The sequence below is a fragment of the Ctenocephalides felis genome, unplaced genomic scaffold (genome assembly GCF_003426905.1).
Source record: "Ctenocephalides felis isolate EL2017-DRISC unplaced genomic scaffold, ASM342690v1 CF-g0.4_SCAFFOLD_03571, whole genome shotgun sequence".
In the NCBI taxonomy this organism is placed as follows: Eukaryota; Metazoa; Arthropoda; class Insecta; order Siphonaptera; family Pulicidae; genus Ctenocephalides; species Ctenocephalides felis.
Window position 1 is genome coordinate 42,539,885 of NW_020539725.1, and position 18,007 is coordinate 42,557,891.

At 29.2% G+C, this 18,007-nt stretch overlaps 1 protein-coding gene across 1 annotated transcript in view; it reads right to left on the reverse strand.

The window, feature by feature from the left end:
- The window catches only part of LOC113386078 (calmodulin-binding transcription activator 1-like), a 57,885-nt gene that overhangs the window by 8,900 nt on the left and 30,978 nt on the right, over positions 1 to 18,007 (reverse strand). The window contains exons 2-15 of the mRNA XM_026623886.1: positions 11,473 to 11,540; positions 9,837 to 9,972; positions 9,378 to 9,449; positions 9,162 to 9,306; positions 8,709 to 8,759; positions 7,451 to 7,470; positions 4,464 to 4,751; positions 2,405 to 2,469; positions 1,428 to 1,746; positions 1,125 to 1,202; positions 916 to 1,093; positions 534 to 715; positions 339 to 449; positions 142 to 256 (exon numbers count right to left, since the gene is read on the reverse strand). Coding sequence (XP_026479671.1) covers positions 142 to 256; positions 339 to 449; positions 534 to 715; positions 916 to 1,093; positions 1,125 to 1,202; positions 1,428 to 1,746; positions 2,405 to 2,469; positions 4,464 to 4,751; positions 7,451 to 7,470; positions 8,709 to 8,759; positions 9,162 to 9,306; positions 9,378 to 9,449; positions 9,837 to 9,956 — 1,744 coding nt within the window. The 5' untranslated portion in view covers positions 9,957 to 9,972; positions 11,473 to 11,540. The remainder of the gene's footprint in view (positions 1 to 141; positions 257 to 338; positions 450 to 533; positions 716 to 915; positions 1,094 to 1,124; positions 1,203 to 1,427; positions 1,747 to 2,404; positions 2,470 to 4,463; positions 4,752 to 7,450; positions 7,471 to 8,708; positions 8,760 to 9,161; positions 9,307 to 9,377; positions 9,450 to 9,836; positions 9,973 to 11,472; positions 11,541 to 18,007) is intronic.

An 18,007-nucleotide genomic window follows, 5' to 3' on the forward strand; every position in this document is an offset into this window, starting at 1 on the left:
TGCAACGCTAAGATGTAATAATGGAAGTCGTTGCAATCCCCGAGATAGGGGCTATCAACCCCTTTAACTCGTCACAATATCTCTAAATAGTTTATAATTTTTTCAAGTAATTGAACGAACTATATGAAGACATTATCATACCTGGACAATAACATCGAAGAACACCACTTTGCACAAGTGTAGTTGGAACTGGGAACGAATCAAATAGAACAGTGTATGGAGAACTTGTAGAATGCCATGGACCTGTTACTAAAACCTGAAAAAATGAATCAAATATATATTACAAACAAAATGATCATGTTATAGGATAGAATTTCATTAATATAATGTACAATCACCTTAACACCACCTTCTGGATAAGCCCATTCAGGTGAATAATCTGTAATACTGGCTGAACCCTCGCGAAAATCAATAGCTGGCGGTGAACGCTTATCAACACTGATTTCATTCTGCTAGGTGAAATATTACAAATCAAGACATGAATTTTGAAATTTTGATTTTATCTAACTTACCTGTAATATTGGATGCCTAACAGTTGCATCTAACACCTCTAGATCCGGAAAGTCTCCTAACATATCAAATGCATCTAAATTTACGAAAACGTCATCATCAGCAGTATCACCTGGTGAGACCATTACATCACAATTTTCAATAAAATCCATAGGATTTATTTCCGGTGTATCTTCAATATCATTGCTTGGGGCAGTATTAGTGACTACCGTTGAAGCAGCTGAAAAGATTTTTTAAGGGTAAGCAATTTTTTTCTATCTTTGTACTATTTAAGTAATTTGGTTCAACTTCTTGTATAGATTCTGTATAGAGTAATAATGGAATTAAATATATAATCTAAATTTTGAAAAAAGTAAAAATTCTAACCATTAATGATTTTAAATTACAAGAAAACAAAATATTTACCATTAACTACGTCCGAATCAGAAGGACAACGTGGCATATTTGCACTCAACGTCCTTTGGATGTCTTCGTGTGAAAGATCCAAGGTTTCATCGAAAAATCCATTAACATCAGTAACGCAAAATTGCTGTTGATGTTGTTGATTATTCTTTTGTTCGTTTTTATTTCCAGTATTGACAAACTCTGTTGGAGCACTTTGATGCCGTTTGATTTCTTGTATGTTGCTGCTGGTTGGCATTAGCGTCTTCTGGTCTGGAGCAGGTTTCCATTGCTTCGACTTTCGGAACAATCTGAATAAAAAAATAATTATAAATATTCAAAATTCACGGAGCACAAAGAGCATGAAAAAAATGCCAAGTAACATTTGGGTAAAATTCACTAAATCAGTAAAATTTATAATTTTTGAATAACTTTGCTAATATTATTTGAAGCGACTATCAACATGAATTAGTATTGAAAGACAGTTGACAGTTGACAGTTGACATGTGTAAGACAGTTGATCTTTTCTATCTTACCGTTGCTACACCTTTTCGTATATTCAAAAATGCATGGTTAGTCTGCTGATTCGTGATTTGTTGCTGATTTGCTGCCGTTTGTTGGTGATGGTGCTGCTGGATATGATGTTGCTGCAAAGTGGCAGCCGTAGTGTTAGCCTGATGATGATGGTTATTGAGAATGATTAACCCGCCAGTTCCATGTATCTGCGAAAGGCTAAGAACTAACGGTGGCGCCGCACCAGTATGTACTGCTCCTCCTTGGTGACCAGCATGCTGCGTGGTAACCAGACGCGCTTCCCTGATGGCATGATGATGGAAATTATGATTCAAATGTTTGCTAAGAGAAATTGGAGAAAAAAAGTATTAAAATACAAAAATAAAACATACTAAAAGAAAAAAACACGGGCATTTAATAAAGTAATTAAATATTTAAGGATTTAATAAAATAAATAAATTAGCACTTGTGTAAAAACAAAAGAATATTAACATAAACCAGATAAATACAAGGTGACTGAAATATCATTGAATTAATTTAAGTATATAGGCAATAAATAAAAACATGGTTTATTATGAACTTGATTGAAATTCTTATGATGTAAAATATCAATCCATTCATTAAAATACCAATATTAGAGATAAAAATGAGGTACAATTGTTATAGCCAATATCCGCAGTATTTCAGAAAGATAAGAAGTATTGACTACTGAGTTTTTATAAGAAATTTCTACTAAATTTGTTTATAAGTTAACATAAATTTTAGATTAGATTTTATTTTTGATTATTGATATTTCAAAATAAGATGGTAAGTATTTATCATTGTTATGCGCTTAGAAAAATATTTATATTTCGAAACAGTAAAGTTACCAAAATATTCACAACCAAATTACAGATTTATAATATAAAAAATAGTCTGAGCTTCTGAATGAATAATCAGAAATATATTGCAATTATCGTTAGAAGAAGAAATAAATTTAAAAAACGCCTAGAATATTTACCTAGCATAAACTCTCTGCTGGTGATTATTTGTATTTAATAACATCGTTCCTGTAGTTGAAGACACCTGAAATTAAATATTAAATCCCGTAAGTTATATCAAATGATACCATAAATTGTCTATGCAGATAATAAGATAAGAAAAAATAACTAGAATTTTTGAATAATTATTCATTGTTCATAATATAGAAACAAACTCATCAGTCATCCAATTCACTAACAAACTTCTTACTAATAGAAAACTATCGTCGTAGATTGAAAAAAAATCGCCACTTGATTTAATTCATCAAATTTTCTGATGAGAATTGAAATAACTTAATATATAATAAATTAGTTAAATTTTATTATTATCATTAAATATTGTTAATATTATTTATAGCAACTGGAGGAACAACTAAATGTCACTATATTATACAATGTCCCTATTACGGCTGACAATTGTAAATTCCATAAATTTATCAAATGTCCTTAACTGGACAGTTTAAATATAGTAGTGATTAAAAAAATAATAATAATATTTGCAAAGACACAATTAAACCAATCAATTTGCAATGTTGAATATTTATTTCTCGATTATTAATTGTCCATACAGCTGCTTCAAAATCATTGCTTCTTAAAATTAAAGATAGTCGAACGCCCAAGTATATATTCCATCCTCAACTGAGTTTACTTCAGAAATATCTGAATTTTAAAGGCCAAATTAAAAATTAAAATTGACAAAATGGCGGCATGTTGAAAAAAAAGGTTAAATTTTTCCCAAAATTTTGGTCGTTTTTGGCCTGCCAAAATTCGATTTTTGATCAGATCAAAAAACTGGAGGATCATCATATGGAAAACTATATAGAGAAGATGCAAAAAAAATTTGATAGCGATCGGATCATTTGTTTCCGAGTAATCATTCCAGCAAATTAAAAAAATGCTGTTTCGAAAAAAACGCGTTTAAAGATAAAATTATCGTTTTACTATATACTATATATATCTTTTAAATAACTGTAACTCAAAAACTATTTAAGATATCGATTTGAAATTTTAGTATGTTATTTTTAAAGGTATAAAATATATGGAAAAAATAAATTTCGATTTTTTAAAAATTTCACGCTAGGTGTGCCCCTTAAATCAAGTAAAGTGAACAGAGTTTGTAATCTAATTTAAATAATACGACAAATTTTTTCCACAAGACGTATTGAACATAAGTATTTTATTCATATATGTTGGTCAAATGGTTTTAGAAGATTCAAAATAGGTCCACAATTTAAGCAGAATATACTAAGATTCATGAGTTTCATTTTCAATTATTATTTCTATTTAATTAAGCTGTATATATCTTCGCATGTTACTGTCATTAGTTTCAAAATGATGAAAACATTGCATTCATATAACTATCACAGCTGTGTGTAGACTTTGCGGTAAATGATGGTACAGTAGAACCCGATTATCCAGATCTTAGTTATCCAGATTCGCGATTATCCGGACTACCAACCGCGACAAATTTATATGCATGTACAAACCTATAATCTGAATTTTTGCACTAATAATGCTTTTTTGTATAGCGAAGGAAATGCCTTTATGCATCCCATACTGGTCTTTTGTCTGGGTATGTCGGACTCAATACCGCTCTGGTATAAAACTAACTAAAACTTCCGCTTTGCCCTTGCCTCTAGTCCCCACGGAAACCGCCGTTAGGCATTACTTTGTGAGGGGAGGATCTAGAATGTTATACTTCTAACTTGTTTTATACTCATCTTTTAAGTGGGCGGAGTCCCATGCGTCATTTTTCTTCAGCACTATTAATGCTGCAGTTTAGTATATGTATGTAATGTAATCTAAGCAAATATATATAGGAAGTTTCAATATTAAAAAAACATTATTTTTGTTGACATCTATGTATGTATGCGTTATTTTAATAAAAACATATTATTCTTCATACATTTGATTATCCCTATTTTCGATTATCCGGATGCCTATCGACAACAATTTGTCCTGTTAATCGCGGTTCTACTTTATCTATATTTTCATACATTAAAATAGTTTTTATAAACTTTGTTCCAAAGTGTTTTTCACCTGATTATTATTATCCGAAGCACTGACATTATTCGTCCTCGATCCACTAGCTGCAGATGATCCGTGGCTTTTCGACTGATCGACCGCATTTGTCTGGCTGCCACTCTGACCGCCAGTCGCCAGCGTTCTCCTGTTTGTTGTACCGCTGCCGGGAACAGTCGGATGAGAACAAGATTTGCCATCGGCGCAAGTAGAGTCCGGGCAACCGCATTCGAGTTGGCGAACGAGGGCGGCTTGTCGGGCCAAACGTTGCCTTTCCATCAGTTGACCAACTATTGTTTCGACGGTCTCAGCGGTCTATGTAGAATAAAATAGAAAGATTAAATAGAGATACCACAATCTACTTAAAGACTAGTTTTTTTTTATTTTTTACGTGAACCCAGATATTGATATTTTGTTGCTTGAAATTTCGATATGATTGTTAAAAAATTCATGAACTTCATTACTCATTCTAATAATTTGATAAAGAATTTTGTTCTTAAGTACTTTAGTTGTTTTTTCTAATAACATGGCTTTTGAAATTTGATATAGTTTTAAATATAACTAACATTAGAGGCAGAAAATCGTAATGATATAACCATATTATATAGCGGATATCTAAAAGATTAGAAATATCATAAAGATCTGAAGTGATTCATATTTTTTTGAAGAGCAAATTATCAAATTTTCTATGTTGCTTATAGTTTATCTAAAATTCAATATAAGGCCACAGAATATTTCAAAATATTTACAATTTATTGACAAAAAATTAGGTATTTACTTAGTTCTTTGCATATTTTTCTATCCGAAACAAATGGCAGTTTTTATAATAATTTGAATAATCTCATATCTAAAAATGAATCGCAAAATGTATTGGTAAGCGCATAACTCAACAACGCTTGGACCAATATTCAGCCAATTCTTTTTTTAAAATGTTCGTTGAAGTCCAAGGCTGCTTCTTACGGCGAGAAAAAATCGAATAATTGCCGGGGGAAAACCCTAAAAACAGCCCTTTAATTTTCCACATACAAACGTTTTCTAACTAAAACGTAGAATTAATTCGAACTTTATTGCTATTATATAAAATTCATATTAAATTACAAGCACTCACTGTATACTCCTCCTAAATGATTATTCGAATTCTGATAAATCTTTCTGAAGTTTGATAAGGAAATTTTCTAGGATGTATGTGATTATAAAGTACTGGGATGTATATGTAATATTGTAGAAATAATAGCATCTTTTACTAATCTTACCACAATGTTTTTAAAATTTGTAAATAATTCACTTTATACCAACAAATGACAAAGTAAAGATGAATACATACATTTCGGCCTTTACGATATCGATTAGGAGAAGTTTAAGATGCAATTTTGGATATCTTAAATAATAAAAAATTAAATTAATTCAATCCAACATGAAGTACAAGTCTTATGTAATGGTTATGGTTATGTTATATCATTTAAAACACTTCAAGTTCCAATATGGTGTGGTAATTGAGACTCATCATTTTATTTAAAGCAGTTCTTCAATTAACATCGCTCATATTATAAATGTATATGCGCATTTTGGCGTAAAGAGTAATTTAAAAAACAATAATTATTATTTTTAGGCAAACGGTAAATATTAGTGTATTGTATTAAAAAATTGTAGACATGGATACAGGACAACGTCTGTCGGGTCATCTAGTTACAAAATATATGTGGCAAATGTATAAAATATGTAATGTAGACATTTATTAGGAAAGGTCAATCAGTCATAGAGACAAACTAATGGGCCAATGGCAATGCTATGTTGAGCTCCTTGCTCATAGACCTTATACTATGAAGTATAAAGTCTATGTCTTTTCTTAGTACAAAAACAGTCAAAATGCTACGTATTTGATGTGCTATCAGGAGTCTTGCACATAAAATATAACTTCATGTATGTGTTATAAATATGCATTAGGAAGATGCATTTAGGAGATAACTGTACATTTTCTGGATTAGGTTTTATATACAAAACGTCTGTCTGTTCAATTTTACCAGAAGATTGGTATCTAAATTTTAAAACTTCGGTTTCGAGTTACTTTTCCTAATAGATATATAATATAATAGCATGAATGCAAAACAGTTGTCCTAATCAATATCTTGTCCGATTCTAAAGTTAAAAACAAATTCCGCCCATTCGGTGATAAATGATAACGAGGTAGACGCTAGGAGTTAGATGCTTTGCGGTCTGATCCGGAATTATTACCATAGCGCATGTATGGAAGTTTGCTCGGCGTAATCACTTATGTGTAAACTATGTAGTTCGCGTAAGCATTAGCGTAGTCGCTGATGCATAATTCCGGTTCGCCGACTTCTGCTACATCGAGTTCTGGAAACTGGAAATAATTTTCTGTCAACATCTGTACCTATTGTACTCGCCAAAAAGAGACGACAGCTTAACGCATGAAGAATTTCGAAACATTCCGACGGCGACGAAACGAGGAAGGGAAAACTTCTTAAACGCTTATGGCTGTTTGATGTTTGACAATATGTATCGAGATTGAACCAAAAGTTACAAATTCAAGTTTTAGCTTTGAAACAAGTGATGAAAGAAATATAAATTAAAATTATTGGGTTGTTAGGCAAATTACTTTATTTTTTACTTGATACAATTGTTTCGAAATTTTTGGAACCTGATATATTTAACCATTGGACCTGATTTATTATGAATTTAGAGATGTTTTTGGTAAGATTTGTGCGTGTAAAAATGTCAAAATGAACTTTGCTTTCATTATAATTATATGAAGTCAATCAAATTTTCGTAATATTTTATTATTATATAAGTTTAACATTTAGTTCATTAACGAGAAACTCAAGTTGAAACAAATTAGCTCCAATTTAGATTTTTTGTTAATGTTTGAAAAGTCATAGCATCCTTAATCTAAATTGGACCTATTTTGAGTCACAACTAATTTACTTTAGCTAGATTTTTTTTAAAGTTAATCATTTTCCTAAATATAGATTTTTTTAATATCACACGTGAGCAGTGTAATATAATTCTTGTATATGTATGAAGCTACCAATAAAGCAAATTTTTGTATATATGGTTATATCCAATAAAATCTTGGGTTCGTTTTCAATATAAGTAGAGTTTTCATTAAACATTGCGTCAGTACCAGAACAGGTTTGAGTAAATATCTAGAGTTATTTATTTTGATGTTCTTAGATGCCCTACATTGAGATTTGCTGAAGGTAATTAATTTACTGTAAAAACACAACTTATTGCTTACCAACGGATATCAGATTGAATTTAACATAATTACCACACGAAACAATATAAGCCATCAGTTAGAGTAAGATTTTTTACTCTAATTAAAATACATTGAAAACATAGTAATATTAAATGCTATTTTATACACAATTACTCTATTATCAACTTTAGTTAAATTTAATTTTATCACAAAGCATTATAACAAAATATTTATTTCAGAACTAAAATTATGGATTCAATTGTTTACAATTTCAATCAACCCATATTAATAATAAATAATAATTTTCACAATAATTGCCACTTTCAGCACATAAAAACCTATTTGCCTTAAATTGTTTGATGATAAAATATATATCAGTTCTTGAATTTACAATAACAACTTTAACCATTTCATTAGGAATGTCGTCCATAGATGACATCGACTCGACTACCTGTAGATACAAATGTCGTCCATGGACGACATCCGCATTTCGAACTATGTGTACGAATGTCGTCCATGGACGACTTGTTTTGTGCCGGTCTTTGTTCAAGATTTATGTGTTATACTATTGGTAATTCTAATTTTTAGTTTATAAGAAGCGCAATTTAACCCTTTCACTACAAAATATGTCACAAGTAAAATAGTTTAGTGAGAATATTTATCAAACAAACAAGTAAAACGTTTTTTAAATTGTTGAAATCGGATGCTCCGTTCTCTCAAAACATCAATTACCATTTTTGGTACTTTTAGGCCCATATTTTCGAAACAAGTGGACCTGCCTTTGTCAAAAACTAACCAGTACGTCTCCTTATCAATACCAATCGAATATTTTTTTGAAATATTCAAATCGGTTGACCCGTGTTCCCAAAATCGTCGACGAAAATTTGTATCCGCACACGCACACACATTCTCTTTCTAAAGTATGCTAAAATGTTCAGAAGACCTTAAAACGTAGAGATGTGCAAAAATTTCAATTTTCGATTTTTTTGCGATTACTACAACTTAGCCTACAGGAAGTTAAAAATAAATAAAATAATTAAAATTACTTACAGATATCTCCAAATCATTGTTTATATCTGGATCATCTTCACTGAAGACTGAAAAATAAAAAATTATGTAAGGTTATGCTTGTTACTAATAATAAAAAAAATATGTTGTTCGTACTTTTAATACCCTTAATAAAAATATTATGTTGTTCTTGTTAGAATTGTTATGTATATCCAATAAGAAAGATACTAAAAATATTCTAAATTATTTAACAAAATAATTTACGAATATTTCAATTTCTGAAGGTAAAAAATAATGTATTTTCACTAACACATTGATTTCAGTTGACATACAAGTTCTTCTTCAGTCCTCTTAATAAAAATATTATGTTGTTCATGTTAGAATTGTTATGTATATCCAATAAGAAAGATACTTAAATAACTTTATTACGAACAATTTAATCAAACTTTGATTTTTAAATGTAGAAAATAAATATAAATATTTTTACTAACACATTGGTTTCAGTTGGCATACTAGTTCTTCTTTAGTCCATTCCTTGCGATCTCCCCATAATGCTATACTAGGTGCTATAACTGCCATTTTATTGTCATCAGGATATGGGACATTCAGATAATGAACCAGCACAATATCTGGATTCTATAAATGTATAAATAAAATAAAACAAATTTATTTACTTTATCAATTTCAGTTATTAAATCATCTATTACCTGGAGAAGCCAGTAACACCTGCGATGAAAAGTGGGCAGTATCGCGGAGTGAACGTAGCATCCATAAATGCACTGAAAATAAAAGTTGAACGTTACACCTGAGGGAATAAAAGTTGTCGGTAAACGAACATTCTCATTAAAGTTGTGTAAATATTCAATAAAACTTTCAAACACGTTCTGAAATCATTCGATTTTCCCATTAAGAGAAGTACCTATACGCGGGCACTCGACAACTTTGCTTCAATTTTTCTAATGTAGGAAAACTTTGCAGAAATACAACTTCGGAAATATATAAAAATTATTTAATGTGAGTCATAAAGTATTTAATGGCCTATAATGATGTACACTGAAAATGAAAATATATTTGAAAATGAAAAAATATATGGCCACAAATCTAATATTTGTAATAGGCAGATAGTATGTAAATGCATTTGATTTTTTTTAAGGTTTTTTACTCACTTCGGTACCCTGAACTTTCAATTTCATATGATCTTCCCTTGTAGTTTTTCCATCTTTTCGCTTTTTCCAGCAATAACCGTCCCTCCGATAGCGCACCTTTTTCCGACTGTATAGAAGCATTGAACCACTTTTCGGTCTGCAAATAAAAATTATATTATATTATGTATATACATATATATATATATATATATATATATATATATATTAGGGTGGTCCTTAATATGGACATTTTCGAATTTCCTTGCTCCCAAGAGCTCAAATGGTTCCAAATTGATAAAAAACAATTCTCTGAAAGTTTTAGCTCTTAATATTATCTTTTAGATAAAGCGCAATTCAATAAAAGTTTTGTATGAAAATAGCCTGAAAAAAATTTCAAAAGTTTTGCAGTGCGTCGAATTTTCAATAAAAAATGACACAAATATTCACTTTTAATTCATTTGTCGCTAAGTTATACCTAATTTTTTTTTTAATTTTCAAAAAAAAAATCCATGCTATTTCCATACAAAGTTTGATTGAATTACGCACTATCTAAAAGTTAATATTAAGGGCTAAAACTTTCAAAAAATTATAATAACAAAGATTATACGTAATGAGAAACAGATAAAATTTATCTTCCCAGATCATTCTGGAATTTACTATCACTTGCGCTTTTTGACAAATTCAAAATTTTAATACTTAAACCAACTCAAACGATTTGTCCATTACTATTATATAGGAGTTTTGTGATTTATTTTAAGTTAATAAAATATAAAACAACAATCTGCTTTGATAGCACCTTTCGAGCAGAAAACATCTTTCAAAATTTAGTTCATATATCATATTTTAAAATTTATTTACTAGACTTCTGCAAATATCGATGTGATTCTAAATAATTTATATAAATTTTATATAACTAAAGTAAATATAAATTATTATGTAGATGTGTTGACACAATATTCAATAAAATAACAGGGAAAAATGACAATTTCTTCGAAATATATTGATATAGGTAATATAGTATATAAAACCTATTGGCCTTAAATTGTTCGATAATAAAATATAAATCAATTCTGAAATTTACAATAACAACTTTAATCCTTTCGCTACAATTGTCGTCCATGAACGATATCCGCATTACGTTCTTTGTGTACGAATGTCGTCCATAGACGTCATATACTGTGTGGGTCTTTACTTCAAAAATTATCACTCCAGATATAAACTTGCATAAATATTTTATTGATTCATATAAAGTTTGACTTTACTCTTAATATAGTAATGACCATTAAACAAATTTATAATAGCGGAATCCTAAGCAATTAATAAGAATAATTTTGACATATAAATAGTAAAAATGCCGAAGTGGATGAAGTTATTATCATATTTTTTTGAACCAAAAATAATTTAATGGGTTACTTGAATTAATTTCAATTAGTTAAAGCGTGCTTTTTTAACATATATGTAGTATATAATATTATGATTTAACATAGTATATGCAAAACAAAAATTTAGAAAGGAGCGTAGTCAAATTTCGACAATAATTTAGAACCAAACATAAGATTAGGCATATTTTTTTTCCAATATTCAACTAATAGATTATTAATTAATTTATACTTAGATGTCCAAACTAAAATAAACAAGGATATTAAACAAGGTTTACCTTATTTTTACTTCTTTTGATTGCCATTCTGTATGTCTATCAAAGCTTATTAGAACTGCAGCAATTTCCTGTAACAATTGAAATAAAAATATATTTAGCAATTCATGATGTGATTTATAGAATAATTGATGAAGAAAAGAGCAAAAATATAGGCTAGAGAGATAGGGGGCACAACGGTCCAATTTGATTTTGAGTATAATTGATAGAGAATGGAGCAAAAACATTGGGTAAAGGATAGGGGGCACAAAGGTCCAATTTCTTGCTGTATGAACCAAATGAATTATATAATTCATTACATATACCACAAAAAATATAATATATTCAAAATAAAAATGCTCTCAACTTAATAGAATACTTTTGTTACGAACGTTGATACAAGGTCATTTATATCCTGATGCCGTAAAGATTAATATGCTAAGTTGTTTCACATGATTTACCTTCTACTTTAAAATAGTAATTCTATACTTCAGTTCCTTTTGAGATATCGTGTGGACTTTTTTCCCCGCAAATCTTTAAACCCTACTCTACCTTACGTTTTCTGAACAAAACAGTAAATTAAATAGAAATATTATTATATATATCAAGGATTTAGTCAAGGAGACTACGAGATAACTAGTTTTACTTATGGATACATGATTTAGTCTAACAAAAGTATCAATATCTAAATCTACATCCATATTTAATTTCCTCTTACTATAACACTTTTCAAATGATCAGATTATGATTTGATCTCGTCGGCAACAAAAATCAAATTTCGCTTATAAGCCCTGCGTTTCGTGCTAAGTGCCATCGTATCAGAAGGCATCAAAGCTATCAGCCAAAAATTGCCATAACCGTTACCTAAACGATGTAACGACCGGATCCGGCAATAGTATGCAGGAAACTTTTTCAATATCGGAAGCATTTAACTGAAGGGTTTTAGTCTTTGGATGAATTCTGATTTGTATTCAAAAGATGCTTCCTTGTTTGAATGTGCGATTTGTATTATATTCGCATATATGTTTCTGGAACACATCAGCGAACGCACGATAATTTTCGTATGTTCGAATTATGTTATCAAATGATCAGAGTAAGCTTTGCTGATGTCGCGGTTACGTGCTGGGAATAGATACTTGATGAGCAGAATCGTGAGCTTCAAGGTGGAATAGATATTCAAATTTTATTATTATTATATTTATATTTATATTTACAGATAATGGTAATAAAATCTAATTTTTAGTATTAATATATCTTATATATAAAATTCTTCAGTACAGATGTATAAATGAAAACTCTACATGGTTATTCGAATTTTGATAAAAAAATTTGAAGTTTATTAAGGGTAAATTTAAGGATTTAAGAAATTATAAAAATATAGTAATACTATAGACATAAATGTTTTTTTTTGACTCTGTTTTATTCAGCAATCAGAAATACATAAAGATTCCTATGAGCTAAATTGACAATATTTAAGAGCGATACCTAAGAAGAACTCCAATGAGATCTTCTCAGTTTAACAATTAATATGATAATATTATATTAGACCTAATCTAAAACTAAGTCTAAAGGCCATTGACGTTTCAATCTCCTTATGCCAAAAGGTTGAGTAATGTCAACTATAGATGGGTTCGAATGTGAGTCCAGTTTGCGTTTGTATTTTTCCTTGAATTCTTTGAACGTTAATTGCACCGTTTTCATGTTGAGGCCGCTGTGAATGGTTTCATTTGTCACGTACCACGGAGAATTAAGTATTGTACGTAAATTTTTTGACTGAGTTCTCTGCATTATAGCTATATTTGATTTGTAAGCACATTCCCGGAGCTCAATTCCGTAGGTCCAGATTGGTTTAATGATTGGTTTATATAGCAGCAACTTATTTTCAAAAGAGAGCTTGGACCTTTTGCAGTAGCCTATCAAATTCTTTCATCTTGATCATTATTTGCTGCTTTTTTGTTTTTATGTGGCTTTTCCAAGTAAGTCTGCTTTCTAAATGGAGACCAAGATATTTTATTATGTTCTGTTTCGGAATCTGGACGTTATTTAAATATTGTAGAAATGAATGAAAATGATTGCAAAAAACAACATATCATTGTTTGACATTGAAAACATTTTGACAGAACTGCCATCAGCCATAAATGTCATTTCACTTGAAATTTGAATATTGAGCCTGAACATTATTAGAACATAATATGTTCAAATAAGAAAATTGCCGAAAAGCAGCTGAGACATATAAGAAAAATAAAATAATAAAAGATATAGTTTATGTTCGGTAGATGAAATTATATAATTTAGTGTGACAGATTAATTTTTTTAACTTATGCATGTCATATTTTGCCTTACTCTACTAAATTATTGCAGAATACAAATAAAAATTTCTCATTCAAAAAATTATTTAGAAGTTTTATTATGGAATATTTAGTTGATCGTAGATTGAATAATGTACATATGAAGAGGATTTGACAAATTAATTAACTCAAAATATGATCTTAAGTAATAATGTATATGAGTTATTTGTGAGAAAAATGTAATTAAGATATTATAATTACTAAAAACCAATTGAAATATGGTACAAATAGTATAAATTTTAAAAATAATAGCATTAATGAAGCAATTATTTTCAGTGAAAAAATCCAAGGTGATTTTGTATTTTTACCGCGAATACTATAATAATATAATTCTTTTTGAATTTGTTATACTGTTTAAAGGCTGAAATTTTCAAAACGTATATCTTATATTAAGACCATAAATGAATCATAAAAGCAGACGATAAATTTTTGTAGAATAAATTTGGAAAATCAATGTTTTAGTCCTGGAGGATATCCACAGTTATAATAAACTGAGCTATTGGAAATAAATTCGTTCTAAAAATTGTAGTGTAACATTTTTAATTTACACTTTTAAAGAACATATTTCGATATTTATTTGTTTGATATATATATATATATATATATATATATATATATGTTATATGGTTTTATGTGGCTGATTTGAACTTCTCTGATTTGGAAGAGTTAAGTGTGGGAATTGAGACTTATCATTTTATTAAAAGCAGTTCTCCATTTAACACCACTCAAATTAATGTTATATTTTAGTATAGATAGTATTTTAAAAACTATTATTATTAGTTTTAACTAAACAGTGAATATTAGTATAAGATATTGAAAAAAAATAAACTTTTGAATTGTAGACGTGGGTACAGGGCAACGTCTATCGGGTCATCTATATATATATATATATATATATATATATATATATATATATATATATATATATATATATATATATATATATTTAATTATTATAAGTGACTATTTTGATATTAGTTGACCCAAATATAAAAACATACACCCCGACAAGACAAAACACAAAGATCATTCCCCATAATGATGACGACCTCTAAGAATAATCGTCAGCCAAGTTTGCGGTCCTCTATATCACGTAGATTAACCTAAAATAATTATTTGCGAGTATAATTAATAAATGTCACATTCGGACGGTCGGTCCCACCCTCCTGGACTAATAATGTCATAGGCAGTGCGGTGTGGCGGCGGACAGGTACTATAACAATTTTTAATTATCCCGCCAGGAACAGGGTGGTCACGTACCATTACATGGGTTCAAGGTGTACATGAAATATCACTCCATTTATAGAGAGCGAACTAACAGACTAAAGAAAAAATGTAATTTGCTGTAAAATGTTGTAGAACAATGGCATTTATGAAGAAAGCATTATATTTCTTTTTTCATTTTTTTATAGGTTGGACGTCACAAAATGCATGTTGAGCGATCCTTCAATATGAATAGGAAAAGGTGATCTGTCCAAAAAATGAAAAATATTTCGAATTTGAATTGAATGAACTCATAGAAAGATTCATAATGTAACAAATTGTTTAATTTTTAAAATATTAAGTAAAAAAAGATTTTTTAAAATTTACTTTATATTTAATTTTCAAGTTATTTAGATGGTACTTGTGTCTTAGATAATTTTGGTTTTTAAATAAATTGGAATCAATAATAAACACTAAGACTTATATTAGCAATTGCCCTGCCTTAGTTAATTTCTCAGAACATCCACTGGTGATGGCAAATAAAGAGCACGATGGCATTAGAGTAACCCAAAGCCAACCCATTTCCATCCATTTTAAGCAACGCGTGACAAAACCGAGTCAAGTAGGGCGATATAATTGCCCAAAGCTAATAATAATTTGGCAAAATGATCGTGCTCTGTATTTCATCTTGGAGAGTGTTTCGCAAAGTTGACTTTGAATAATGTGCATGGCTGACAAAAATGGACGATGAACAAAATGTTAAATTTATCTACTGAATCAAGCCGAAAAATACATAACATACATAAAAAATTAGATCAGTGTTTCAACCAAATTCATGATTACAATTTAATATAAAAATTGAATCCATTTTGAGCCAATATAAATTTGTAAGTTTTTCTATATAATTAAATTGGTATAAATTAAGATGCAAATACATCCCTTTGGAATTGTTCTGTATTATCTCAGGAGCCAAACTTATAAATGAATAATTAATTCATTTTCATAAAATTTCTGTACATTTATATCACGTTTAAGGCTTTTTTTAAGATACTTAAAGAAGAATTATGCAAATTTTAGTACATTCATATTATATTCAAGGTATTTTCACAAGCATATGAATAAGCAAAATTCAATATATTGGATGAACAAAACTAGTGGATAAACATAATTAGTTTATAATATTCCTGAACAAAATTTTAGATAATATAATTTTTTTTTAGAAGAAGACTACCAAAATAACGTCCAATTGAAGAATTCTATCAACATTATCAACAGCTTAATTCATCATTTAAATACAATTAGATTTAAATAAAATTAGAAGATACATATATGAAATCGATATTAGATATGCTTGATATTTATAAATTTCATTATTTTATTCAGTAATATTGTAATATTTACAAGTTAAATTTTTAAAATTCTTCAAAACTGATAAGTAAAAATCTTATCTTAAATCTTAAATTTAATTAATAATTTTTAACTTTAAGGTAAGTTATAGTAATCGCAAAAAAATAGAAAATTCTATTTTTACATCTTATACGTTTCAAGGGTTTCTGAAAATTTTGGCAGACCTTAGAAAGAATTGATGCAAATGTGTTTGTGTGTGTGTATGTGCGGATATAATATTTCGTCGACGATTTTGAAAACACGAATTTTAATTATTCAAAAAACTTTCGATTCCTATTGATAAGAAGACTTGCTGAGAATAGTTTAGCTAAATACCTAAGATTTAACTTTGAAAAAAAGTATAAAAATATTTAATTTTTTCAAAAGAGTTAAACTTTTAAAAAAAATTCAACATGCTCAAAATGTAATTTTTTTAAAAATATTAGTTCTCGATATGGAAAGTAACAGCAAATTTGTTATAAGGGACGATGCCATGCGCCACTAGTTTTTTATAAATGTAATGACGGTTTAATAGGTTTACGGTGTTATACTACAATATTTATAACGTTCATCATAAAAAATAAAGCACATTAAATGAAAAATACACTGTATATACTCTATAACAAAATTCTAAAAACCACTTTTCAATTGAAGACAACAAAAATATCTTCTAGTAAAATCTTAGAAATTATTCCCTATCACAAAAGAACAAATCTGATATAAGAATTTCCTACTTCTCCATCTACTCCTCGAAAAGTTGACAACCTTTCGTCGGTAATTACGATTGATCATGTCAGCATTTGCAGGGATGATTAAGCGAGCAACCGTCAAGGGAAGGAGAGCCCTGGGGGGTCGATCCTAAGTGTCTCCAAATATCATAGGAGGACGAAGACAAAGGACATGTGATGTTTGTCCTTTCAGGCCGCAGTTAGACGTATTATTAATTGTCAACCGGTTAAGTCAACACAGATGTGTTTGTTAAGGCCACGTTATACGGGCTGACATAACATTAATATGGAAATAATGCTTTGTTGAATTCGATAAGATCGGAATAACTTTACTTATTACCTTGATTAATTACATGTTTTGGGTAGTTTATTATGAGAAATATTTTACTGTCGAGTGTTTGTAATTTAGATCTTTTTGCTTTTGTTGTTGATACATTTTTCTGTTGATTAAAAATATACGGTATTTATTAGTTTAGATTAGATAATATATTAATGTTTTAAAAATAAAAAAATGTCATACTATTAACTTTACTTAACTATTAACTATCGCAAAAAATCGAAAATGAAAATTTTTATATATCTTTACGTTTCAGAGGTTTCTGAATATTTTTGGGCATACCTTAGAAAAATGGATGTATGTGTTTGTGTATGTGTGTGCGTGTGTCCGGATACAAATTTTCGATGACGATTTCGAGAACACATATGAAGCGATTGAATAATTCAAAAACATTCGATTCATATTGATAAGGAGACGTGCTGATTAGTTTTAGCAAAGGCAGGTCTAGTCGTTCCGAAGATATGGGGGCAAATGTGCCAAAAACGTTGACCATCAGTTTTTTAAGAGAACGGAGTGTCCGATTGGAATAATTCAAAAACCATTTTACTTGTTTTTAA